The following is a 13,144-nucleotide window of genomic DNA, read 5'->3' as shown; positions in this document are numbered from 1 at the left end:
CAAACAGCCCTGGCCCCAGGTTGTGGGTCCCACATACACAACACTTCTCTGAGATCTGTCCCCTGGCCAGTTGGTGGCATCTCCTTCTCTAGGAAGGAACTCTAGTCTAGATGCATCCCCTGCTCCTTCAAGTCTGGGCGTCTGGATACCTAGGGTGACAGCAGGGTGTACCTGTGCTTTCGTGAACCCTGACTTCTCTCCACAGCATACAAGTCCCACAGAAAACATGGACAATAGACTTCATTCCTAAAGCACTCACTATCCTAAAATGTCCCTCTTAAGTCCCACCCGTGGGCACCAGAACCCTGATAAAGTCTGTGCTCATTGAACTCCTTCATCTTTGCATTCTGACAGCATTTATTGTTTGAACCACACACTTTAGAGGCCAGCTTTATAAAGGCATCTTATTCAGTGCCGCTTTACAGATCTTAGCTTTTTCTCCCCAACTAGATGATGAGACTGTTTAACGTAGAGGCTCTGTGCTACTCTTTATCTTTTTTCCTCTAGAAAAACCAAGCACTTTGGGCAGAATTGTAGCCCAACTTTCTTCAAGTCCACAAGCTCCCCTGGAGTCAAGAAGAAAAGGATCCTCCGAATTTATGTAGTCAGTCAGTTACCAACATTTTGAGTGTCACAAAGAAGGAACATCACACCAAATGCTGTGATGTCCCTGTCCTTGCAGAGTGTTCAACATAACTCTTATATAGCACATGCATGGCATACAGTTGATAGCATGATGTTTGTGAGAGAAGAAAGAAGAGAGGGGACAGAAGGAGGAAACAGCCTCAGGAGTACTCACACCAAGAAACATTAGAAAGATGAGATTTATCTTCCTGAACTGACTCTCATTTTATTATCCACATTGAAAATAAGAGGAAAACACCAGTCCCTTACTCTATTACTCCCTTATTACCTGTTCAGGCTGCAGACACCCAAGGCATTGCTCTAGGGCTTGTAGGAGTTATTATAAAAATGAATAAAATATGATTTTGTCCTTAAATATTAAAATATCTTAACCTACCAGCCCCTTCCCTTCTGCCAAATCCTGCCATCCTAATTTCCGGTAAGAATAAGGTATAACAAGTATTTACTAATTTTTTATATGACGTCTGCATTTCATAACCAATTTCCCTTGCATCTTATTGATGGTCATTCTACATGATGCTGAAACATTTTCTTAAAGTGGCTTTTCTTAGAGAAATAAAAGATAGGGACTTACTTTTTTAAAAAGCTTAAAGCAGATTTCAGAATGTTTTTTAAAACGCAAAAATGTTTTAAGGGGATTTTAATCTCTTTGGCTGTGTTCAGCACTATAATTGTGTCCAGACACCATCACAGAGTTGCCCGCTGCTTGGCACAACTCTGGCCAGATCGCTCTAGACTCCATTCCTATAGCAGTAGAGCTTCCCCAGAGTTGCACAATGCAACAAGCACAACTGTATACATGTGCCTAATTAGACTGTTACAAAGGTCTATATTTAAGTGCTACATGATGTTGGAAGAATTTAGGAGTCTAAAGCAAATGTAGTTAACACATAAAGATTGTAGGAGAACTGAGTTTTGCAGTTCTTTCACTCTCACTGCATTGAGTGGCTACCAAGAATAATCTAGATTAATGAGGCATTGCCAATTCCCTAAAATAAGAAGATATAACCTCAAACTACGTAATATTATATAACGTCATATTTCAGCCTGGTAAGTGTATCAGGTCCTATTGACTGCCAGCCCAATGTCTATCCTTGTTTACCCCACAAAGTCCTGGTTTATTTGCTGTCCACCCCTCCACACAGAGCCATATGCTTTGGGGAAGTTGAACTCACTCCAGCTCCAGGGATGTTCTCACTCTCCCTGCTGATAACTGGTTCTGGAATGGGTACGTGACCCTATTCCTGTCAATAAGAAGTGAAGAGAATTTGCTAGGGAGCTTCTTAGAAAGGGTTTCACATCCTACAAGAGAGACACAGAAGAGATGAACTCTCTTCTTTTCCAGTATATTACTGGGCCCAGTTAGGACACCAGGCACTGCCGTAGCCACTTCACTGACAGCCTGATGTTGAAGTCAGCACTGAAGGTAGAAGAACAGAGAAAAGGAAAGAACCTGGGTTTTTGATGACAAAAGTAGGTGCTGAATCAAATAGCTTTGAAGACTACTTTTCTCTGGACTTCCAGTTATGGGAGATAATAAATGTCTTTATTGCTTAATTCTATTTCTCTCAGGGTTTCTGTTACTTGAAACTGAATGCATCTTAACAGATAGAAAAGCCATTGGTTTTCCTCTCACAAAGCAATGTACAAAGTTTTAAGGGACCCTAAAAGAAAAGACCAACTAACCCCACCCACTACAGTATTGGAAAAACTTAATAGAAGAGGTTCTCAAGGATGTGTAAGACTTCACCAAGTAGAGAAGAGGGTATGACATTTTAGGGAGAGGTATACAGAAATCAAGGAGCCCAATGTCAATGATGCATATCAAACAGTTTGGGATGGGCACTTAGGGCAGTGCAGGCAAAGGGCCTTGGCACAACAGAGGACTGCCAAGTGTTCAGGAGGGAGAGGTGGTTAGCAAGGTGGTCTTGAGGAAAAACCGAGTGAGTTCCTTGTTGGGAGACAGATTTGCTCTGTTTTAGAGCAGAGGAAACAGCATTTAGAGATAATTATTTGAAGACAGAAAAGAGAATTGAGGGACAGAGAAGACACAGAGAGGAAGTTAACATTATATTTAGTTTATATTTACATAAGGGACAATTTAGAACATCTGAGTGGAGGAATTTCAAGATGAAAGGAATAACACTCAAGGAGGAAGGTTCTTTACCATCTTTAAAGCAAGACTTTAAGGCAGGGAATCTGTGACATTATTATTTCAGTCACTCAGATTAAAAAATTATGAACTAGGAATTCAAATGTGAGCATAAAGAAGAAGGAAACAGTCTCAAAAATAATCTAAGGAAACAAAATCAGTGAACAACATCTAACTGTAAGGTAATATTCACAAAGATCATATTTTAACTGCGTCTACAAAATTTTTAACTTTTTATTTGATGTTTATCCCTTCCCATTTTAGAAAAGTCTTTTAGAACACGAATTTAGAGAGATAATATGGTTTTGAACTTCAAATACCCAAATGCATTTCCTAATGTTTTCCTTTTTAGCAATTTAGTTTTGCTCTGAGATTAGTCAGGGATGGAACAAAAAGTAACAACATATAATGTAGTAACAACATATAATGCCTTCTGTTTTTGGTGGTGGAGTTTGTTCTTTCTCTGTTCTCCCACCAACCTTTTAAATTAAAAAAACTAAGGAAAGTATAGGTCTTGCTAAAAAGTCGCAATTTATTGCTCTGTGCTAGCTCACCATCAACTTGTTTTGGTGAAGAGTCCCAGAATGATTTCAGAACAGATCTGGAGCACCTGCCAATTAAGAGAACCTTATTAAATTCCAAAGTAGAAAGTAGTCCATGAAGCTAATTCACCTTGTGATGCCTTGTTCAAAGTTTCCCTCTTCTCACAGGATAGAGTCACATGAAAACTGCCAGAAAGTTCCAACCATCAGATCCTCCATCAGAGTGGAGTGTCTAATGTCCACAATCCATCCTTGATTCACAACAAACAACACAACGTACACATCATAAGCACATGCATGCACACATATATAACACACATGTACACACACATGCACACACATAGACACAACACACATGCAAGCACATACAAACACACACATACACGTATACACAATGTACACACTTCACAAAACTCTGGGATTTCTAACAGTATAATAGATAACTTTTCTTTGGAACCTATTTCAACCATCAGCTTATATATAGCTAACACCCTTCCTTGCAATCATCTTAGGAAGTTGACAGAAGAAACGTAGAGATAGAGATGTCTAACTAGATGTATACTGAATAAACAAATGGTTTCTTACTTTGTAATGTTTATACAACACAGTTTATTTTTATCTCAAACCAGAGGTGGAGACATTACAAAGTGTTACAGACAGTGAAGGAAAGACTCTTTAGTAAAGGGAGATGGTCTTCCAACCCTCCCCCTTTCACCATAGGAGAGTAATGGGATAAGAAAGAAATAAGAGAAAACAGAGGAAATGAAACTAGGAACAACATTTCAATTTTATTTTCCTAGCAAAGTAGTTCTCAAACTTCACTGCATCAGAACCTCCTGGAAAGTTTGTTAAAACACAGTTTGCTGGATACCACCCCAGGGTTTCTGATTCCCTACGTCTGGGCTGGGAACGGCATATTTGCATTTCTAACAAGTTCTCAGGTGCTGCTGATGGTGCTGGACAGAAAACACACTGAGAAGCATTGTCCTTTGAGACAATAGTTCCTACCAACATGAGTCCTCACAGTCCTGAAATTCCATCAAAATTCATACCATCTTGGGCTCATGCACACAGGTTTCAGAGCTTGGAAAATCCAGAAGCATAGTTAATGGTTCTACCTTCAGTCTCTTCCAAAAATTAAATTCAGTTTAACTAACATATGATGAAAGCCTGTTTTGCATGATTTATGTACATTCACAGTCCCTTCTCAAACTATTTATAGTACCTGTTGTACCCATTGTTTCAACCATAGGCATTTAAAACCAGAAAGAACATGAACTTGCAACATGACTATCCCTCAAGCTGGGACGATGTTTCCAGGTAGGCTTGGAATATTTCAAATCCAGCTACTTAATATGGATGTATTTTCACAGTATTGCTCCCATTCTGTTTCTCACAGTGGGCTTTTCGCTATAGACAGTGGAACATTTCTGAGGCTTCCAGGTAGAGGAGAAACTTAACTATCTTTGCCCTGAATCATTCCCTACCCTGACTTCATGGGACAGTTACACATCAAGAGCAGACTTGGACGAGAGAACAACTGCAGCCAGAATTTGAGAGTGCTCGCTTTCAAAAGAGTGTTCTTGCCAACTATTCTGGGCAGCGTTGGTTAAGTCATAAGTTTTCTGAGTTTCTGTTTCCTTATATGCAAACTAAAGATGATCTTGCCTGTTCAGCATGGTTGTTGTGAGGATTAGTGATAATGTATATAGTTACATATCTCAATCTCTATCTCTCTTCTGTAAAATTCCTAAGGTACCATCATCTGGCACAGAGCAGTTAATTAAAAAACAGCAATTATTCTAGGACTACATAAGTGATAGAGGTGAAAGAACAGAGGTTATATGTTCTGAATTTGAAGTACAGCCCTGTTGATTATCAGCAAGTTACTTTCTGTCTCTCAGTGTTTGTTTCCTCATCTGTAACATGAAAACAATAACACTCCCTCCTAAACACACACACACACATTTTAGATAGCAGATGACCACATGAATCCAAACTGCTAAAGTTTGAGACCTAGCCCTGGCATTCAGTAGATGTGCAACTTTGGGCAAGTTACTTACTGTTTTAGTACCTCAGTTTTCCTACCTAAAAAATGGTTGTTGTGAGGATTAAATGAGTTAATATATGTAAAGTGCCTATAATAGCATAGTTTATATCAGGAATGCTATTTGTGTTAGCTATTTTTATTTTCGTATATCAACTTTTTGACATAATAGATGTTTAACAAACATCTATTTTAGATGTTTAGTAAATATTAGCTCTCGGGCCGGGCGCGGTGGCTCAAGCCTGTAATCCCAGCACTTTGGGAGGCCGAGACGGGCGGATCACGAGGTCAGGAGATCGAGACCACCCTGGTGAACACGGTGAAACCCCATCTCTACTAAAAAATACAAAAAAACTAGCCGGGCGAGGTGGCGGGCACCTGTAATCCCAGCCACTTGGGAGGCTGAGGCAGGAGAATGGCGTGAACCCGGGAGGCGGAGCTTGCAGTGAGCTGAGATCTGGCCACTGTACTCCAGCCTGGGCGACAGAGCGAGACTCCGTCTCAAAAAAAAAAAAAAAAAAAAAAAAATTAGCTCTCCATATCCCCACTTTGTTAAGTATATAACATTAATTCAATTTAGATTGTCTACAATATCTACATAAATAATTTGAATCATAAATCTATTTTCTTGACATGCACATTCATTAGCCTTTCAAACACTGAAGGGGGAACCTTCGAGGCACCACAGTAGTTCACAGTAAAGTTTCATCTATAGCTTCTTTGAGATTCAGAATATATAGTTTATTCATTTATTTAGTTTATTTATTCAAAATATAGAGGCTATTATTTATTTATTTATTTTTGATACACAGTCTTCCTCTGTCACCTAGGTTGGAGTGCAATGGTTCAAGCTCAGCTCACTGCAACCTCCGCATCACGAGTTCAAGCAGTTCTCCTGCCTCAGCCTCCCGAGTAGCTCAGATTACAGGCGCCCACCACCATGCCTGGTTAATTTTTGTATTTTTTGGTAGAGACAGAGTTTCACCATGTTGGTCAGGCTGCTCTCAAACTCCTGACCTCAGGTGATCCACCCCCCTCAGTCTCCCAAAGTGCTGGGATTACAGGAGTGAGCCACAGCACCTGACCTGGCTATTTTCTTAAAATCAACTTTTAAAAACATACAGAGTGCAGGCCAGGCGCCGTGGCTCACGCCTGTAATCCCAGCACTTTGGGAGCCCAAAGCAGACGAATCACGAGGTCAGGAGATCAAGACCATCCTGGCTAACAAGGTGAAATCCCATCTCTACTAAAAATACAAAAAATTAGCAAAATTAGCCGGGCGTGGTGGCAGGCGCCTGTAGTCCCAGCTATTCAGGAGGCTGAGGCAGGAGAATGGCTTGAACCTGGGAGGCGGAGCTGGCAGTGAGCCGAGAACGTGCCACTGCACTCCAGCCTGGGCGACAGAGTGAGGATCCGTCTCAAAAATAAATAAATAAATAAATAAACAAACCATACAGACTGCAGTATGCCTTTCATTCTTCCAGTATTTTACCTTTCTCTGGCAAATGTATCAACACAAGCAAAACATTGCACAAATCTCTGAAGTTCCTTAAAAATCAAGTTTTTTACACCAAAAGGGAGAAGAAGTTTGGTATGCTGGGCTCCTAATCCTGATTACCTTTCTTGCAGAGCCCTTCAAATTAAACCAGAGCTACTCTTGTTTTCATAAAAAATGCATCTGCAAACTGTGGAATACATAGCCAGTCCTCACTATTCTGGTGGTTTAACTTGTTCTCCTCACCTTTCTGACAGGAACTCAACAGAATTTACTGAGCACTCCTTGCAAAATCAGAGCAGAAGCAGGAAGTACTAACAGTGCTGAAATAACACTAACTAAAATCCTGTCTGAGAGAAAGGACTGGATATCATTATAGGCTGCCATGTTCTGGAAGGAAAGCTTCTGGTTTGGGCTGCAGTGGTGGAAAGATGCCTGATGGTTGAACTCAGTCTTGGCCTGAATTTTGAAGGACTTTTGCAGCTGGAAGGGAGATGTATGATATCTGTTCCTTTCTTCCCCATTTTACAGATGAGAAAAATAAGGCCAGATGTTACATCATTTGCCCAAAATAATGCATCTAGCTATTGAAAAAAAAAAAATCATCAAGATTGAGAAACTTAAACCTCCAGGGTAGCACATCAATGTTTTCTCTATAAAACATGCCACAGTGGAATAAGTAGAGCCTTGGAAGGACCTTCAGCCAGCGGGAAGGGGGTGAAATAGCAGGAAGCATCTCCCGTAGGCCTGGCATCAAGGAGGCTGGCCTGTCCTGGAAGAGGGTAAAATGGATCAGGAGGGTGTAGCCACACATGTCCAACAACCCAATTTAATCCCGAAGAACCTGCAGGGAGTGCTAGGAAGAAATTAATGCCTGCAGAAGATTTTTCAGAGAAGATAATTTTTCAAACCTTGATGATTCACTATGTAATTGTGTTTTCTTTAAATCTTGAAAAACTTTCTGTTGAGTGAATTAAATTGATCCTATTTAACTCTTAAGCACATTCCTAAAGAATCAGAAAACGCTTTAATATGGAAAAATTTAATGAATTCAAAATGTAAACTTTGTGCCTTGAAATTTATTATTTGCCCACTAAACAGTGGCCACAATTTTTACATGAATTCAGAGACTAACTTCTATGGGAAGGCCAGGAAATCAAAGGCAGAAATCTAAGAGGTTTAAATTGCTCCGTCCCTAAGCTCAGATCCCAGACCTCAAATGCACAGGATTATAAATGTCCTGTAAAGTATGGCAGCCCCCAGTGATATATAATGGAATTCTTAATGCTATCAGGGAGCAAGGAGCAAATTTCTTTTAAGAGCACTGAACAGGGGATACAGGCCCTAAGTGAGCAGTACTAAGTGCACCAGCTGCTGTCAATCAATATTTTAACCACTAATTGTCATTTATGCTTTCAGTCCAATGTAAATTAATATCATTATGGCTTATATTTTAAACTAGTTATGGATTCTAATCCTTCAATTTTGAAATGAGAACCATTGAATATCGTAATAGATTACCCATTACTGTTCCTGGTGAAGCAAAAATATGGTTATAAAGCTGCCACTAATTTTTTATAAGCTTCCTATGACTCTTAATAACAAGAAAAAATATTTTCTATATAATGGATTATTTATACTATTTGGAGTACCATATGTATCTCTGATTGACACAGAGTCTAGCCAAATGCCACACAATTTTTCTTGGTCTCTACAACTCTTCATATATTTTAAGGTTAACAACTTGAAAATTATTTCTAATAAATATATAAGAACATTAAACATTCTGCTTGATAACTTTTCTCTGCATTTTTTAAACTGCTCACTTTCTAAGCCCCTGGTATCTAGAATTTTTAAATTGGACTCTCAGGGACATTGATAAAATAGACTCAACATCTATTGAGTCTTCTAAAGAACATTTGACACATGTCAAAGGAATACTGGCAGAAATGCAGATGACAGAATAGGCTGAAGTATTATAGGAAATTGGATGCTGGGGAAAAACATTTATCATTCTCGATACAGGACAAGTGATACATTATACAAATAGTGAGAGCAAGAGCAGTACTCGGTGGAGTAGGGGAGTTGCTAGCCAAATTCATTGATAAGCATTATGTTCAGGTCCACTAAATCTTACACCATGTTTCATTACAAGCATAACAAGCATATGTGTGTGTAGCATGGAGATGACTGTTACAGTCTACTCTCAAATGTTCACATCCTAAAGAATAAGAAATTTTAAAAGTTTTTCCTTCCTTTCTTCTTTTCTTTTTTTTTCTTTTCTCCCTTCCCTTCCCTTCCCTTCCCTTCCCTTCCCTTCCCTTTCTTTTCTTCCTTCCTTCTTTCTTTCTCTCTTTATCTCTTTCTTTCTTTCGACAGGGTCTCACTCTGTTACCTAGGCTCAAGTGAAGGCTGGAGTGAAGTAGCACAGTCATAGTTCAAAAGGCTTAAGTTTTAAACATAGTTTTGTTTCTTTTCTTCCCCATTGGTTATCAGCATGGCCCCTGCTCTTGCAAAAGCTATGAGTTTAATCCTCAAATGGAAAAGGGAATTTGTACAGTGTGGGATGCTGAAAATTCACTCTTTTAGACCTCCTGGAAAAGAGAATCTGGCTAATCCTGAAAGCTTAACCATATGAGGATGCATCCAGATCCCAGAGACACATCCTTTCTCCAGGAAAATTATTGCAATAATTTACTTATTTTTAAATATCTTAGCATCTCTTAGTAAAGAGATGGAGGTTGAATCCCACCTCAACAGCTAACTACATGACTTTCATCTAAGTCTTAATTTCTTTGTCTGCAAAATGAGAATGCTGAATTTATGATCTTTGAGGCTCCTTCCCCATCTATGAATTTCAAGTTCATTTATAACTGTTGGACAATTAATTCACTTGGCATCTCCTTTCCCCTATCATTAAAAGTGTTTACTAGAGTATCCCATCGTGTTCTTCTGGTGCAGTTTCAGACTATTTTATTACATTACTGACAGAAAGTTCCTAATAAGCATTTAAGATATAACATTTAGGACATCCCTGAAGAAGAAATGTGACAAGTCATGAATGCCACCCATATGGAGTAGTTTCAGAAAACATAGGGAGAGTTCTTTCAGGTGAACGTGAACCTTAGTAAGACACACAGAGGAGTGAAGGCACATGGACCAGCCATGAGTGGCTATTCAGTTTTGGGAAGTCCCTTCACTTCTCTGGGATTCAGCTTCTTTCTCTGTAAAATAAAGGGGGCAGAGAAGATAACCTCTAAAATTCTGTGACATCCTAACAATTATGATTCTATGCCAAGAAAAAGTTAAACATCACTAAAATATGTCTTTTCATTGATTTATATAGTCAAGATAACTGAAAGATACTCAAAATTTCTAATAATAGAATACATATACATATGCATATCTTCATAATTTTTATAATCCTTTTACATTGCACTGGTTCAGAATTTGCTTTCAATAACTTTTACATTTTAAAACTCATGAAAGAAGAATAGGAATCAGAGAACCCAACTTAATTCCACTCATAAACTTTAAGTCTTATCTGCCTTAAGAACAGCAATTTAGAGAAATGCTACATTAACAGCAGTGGTCAATGAACTATTATTTTATGATTTCAAGCACAATTTAAAAATATTTCAGAGAGTTTTTCAGGATTAAAGGTAATCTGGAATTTTTCACGTTCAGAAATAAGAGTTACTGTTTGTATTGTGAATGCAAAATATGTCTGAATTTTAGTAGGTTATCAAAACGTTTACAAAAACAATATCCCCACCATTGAACTTGGTACATGAGTCATAGTTCAATCAAATTCAGGGATGTGAAGAAATCTTTCCCTCTAATAAAGGTTGGCAATCTATTAAATCTGCATAGTTTTGCTAAAGCTCATATGTCCCTTTAATATGATATCAAGAATTATATTGTTTCTGGCTTCTCAGATTCTATTCCATATCCTTGCAGATTACTTATTAGTCAAGTCAAGAGAAAAATTCTGTTCACGATGGAGATAGGCAAATGACAGGAACCTAGGGCTTCGTATCTGATGGCATCACTTCCTTTTTGTTTGCTATTTCTCTCCCACCTGATTGTGACTTTTTTTCTCTTAAATGAGAGTTTTCTTGTATCTGTTAAGACCCTCAATACTGGCTGGGAATGGTGGCTCATGCCCGTAATGCCAGCATTTTGGGAAGCTAAGGTCAGAAGATCTCTTTAGGCCAGGAGTTGGAGACCAGCCTGGGCAACATAGTGAGACTAAATTTTAAAAAATAAATAAAACAATACAGCAAAAAATTTTTAAAAGACCCTCAATACCAAGGAATTTAACTCTGTGCTCTGAATGGATCAGCATATCAGCCTCCCGAGCCTGAAACTTCCACCTTATAGCTCAAGTATCTCACAGTGGGATCCACTTAAGGCTTAGGATTCCTTAAGTTCTCAAATCATGACTACACACTGTTAATATCAGGACATCACAGGATTAGCTTATATAATGTGCATTGATCTTGTACCCTGAATCTCAGGCTTAGGAAAGGGTTTCAGGATTTCCAAAATTGCTATAAATTATAGCAATGCCTTGCCTGTTGCCATTGTGTTCAAACTTCCTATCCATTGTCAGGCTGAGATAAGAGCAGCGAAATCAACTATTTCATCAGTAACACCAGTTTATTAATGAAAACTGTTGTCTTTCATTTTACTTTAAAAGATGAGAGTACAGACTAGATAATCTCTGTCAGACTTTATTAAACTTTCTGAAAGGAATAATATGGTAAGTTGCCCAGAAAGAGCAGTACTGTAGGTGTTAAATATTTTTCCACACCTTGGCCTCCAATAAATAAATGAGAGATACATAACAAATAACACTAACAATGATAATCATAAATTAGAACATCTGAAATCAGGCTAAGAAGTAAAAAGTACTGCATAAAGAAACTGTCGTTTCTTTATAACTTTTTATTACAAGAAAATTAACGTTGTTCATATAAATAAAAAGGACTTGGGCACAATATTCTCATAAGAGGGATGGGGTTAGTTTCTGCAAGTTTTCTTTTTGAAATTAGTTGATATAAGAGGATTTACTCCAGACATTTTGAAGTGATGTTTTTTCTAGAACTTTGTAAGTTCATCAGTGCAGCCAGTGAGAGAAGGCTGCTCTTTGTGACTGCAGAGCCATCACTTCCCAACATCATTACAAAAACAAACAGCTCGCCCTCGATTCCCCACATGACAATGGACCCGCATCTGTCAACAGACTTGCATTATGTGCCGTGTGAGAACATGACTATGACATTTGCTCTCGTGACATGGCAAATTTCGGCGGCTTGTCTGGAAAGAGATTAGTAATCATCACGCTGCGGCACCTTTCATCAAGCTAATGACATTTCAATCAGCACATTTTCTCCAGTTTCGGTACTTTGCTATCTGAGCACAAGTCTCTAATTACGCTCAAGCAACAAGTTTCACATCAATCTCCCAATTTATGCACTCACCATACACCATTGCTCCTCCAGTTTCATGCAAGAAGCGGAATCGATGATTTTTAAATAACCAGATTGTCAAAATGGTAAGGATGAGCAAAAAATTGAAGACAAGCAGCTCCACCGCTCCCTGATGTTGAAACTGATACTCATCTTTTTCTGACATAATCCTTGACTGTCTCTCCATTCTCCAGTCTTCTTGGGATTCCTTAGATAAAAACCTGGATAAGGGCTATTTTATCAAGATTTGCCTAAGACAGTCTGACTGCCTGAGAATTTCAGAAGAAACACTGCCACTTTAGCTGCTACTTCACAAGCATTCTGCCCTGGCTTAGTATTCAGATGGCTTCTAGTTACAACTTCCTGTTTCTCTCTTAAAGCAGCCCTGTCTCTTTTCAAATTCCAGAGTGTGTGGTTTCATCACTGACTCTTAATGTCTTTAAATGATTCATCTCATGAAAATATCTTTCATACTGGACAAATCTGCAAGCAATGATTCTAAGATCTTGAATCATGGTCTTCTTGTTCCAAACAAGTCTTCTTAAGCTGCATAAATATGAACCGTAGATTAATAATAAAAAAGGTAGCCTTACACAAGCAACGTTTTCTAAGTTCCAAAAGCCAATTCCTGATTCAACTTCACCTAAATGTAAGATCTTTCCTCTCTAACCAAAACCTGACAAAGTGATGGGGATTGATAGCACAGTTATCAATCAGCCTCTGTGCTCTAAATGGATGAGCATATTAGCCTCCTGAAAAGATATTATACTGCTTAGCCTGAAACTTCCA

At 38.6% G+C, this 13,144-nt stretch overlaps 1 protein-coding gene across 1 annotated transcript in view; it reads right to left on the bottom strand.

The window, feature by feature from the left end:
* SLC9A9 (solute carrier family 9 member A9) overlaps positions 1–12,751 on the bottom strand; it is a 608,786-nt gene extending 596,035 nt beyond the window's left edge. The window contains exon 1 of the mRNA XM_033212402.1: positions 12,368–12,751. Within this exon, the coding sequence (XP_033068293.1) occupies positions 12,368–12,542 (175 nt within the window). The 5' untranslated portion in view covers positions 12,543–12,751. The remainder of the gene's footprint in view (positions 1–12,367) is intronic.
* Between the last annotated feature and the right edge of the window lie 393 nt (positions 12,752–13,144).

The sequence above is a fragment of the Trachypithecus francoisi genome, unplaced genomic scaffold (assembly GCF_009764315.1).
Source record: "Trachypithecus francoisi isolate TF-2019V2 unplaced genomic scaffold, Tfra_2.0 Lachesis_group0, whole genome shotgun sequence".
Lineage (NCBI taxonomy): Eukaryota > Metazoa > Chordata > Mammalia > Primates > Cercopithecidae > Trachypithecus > Trachypithecus francoisi.
This window is presented reverse-complemented; position numbering and strand designations above follow the sequence as displayed.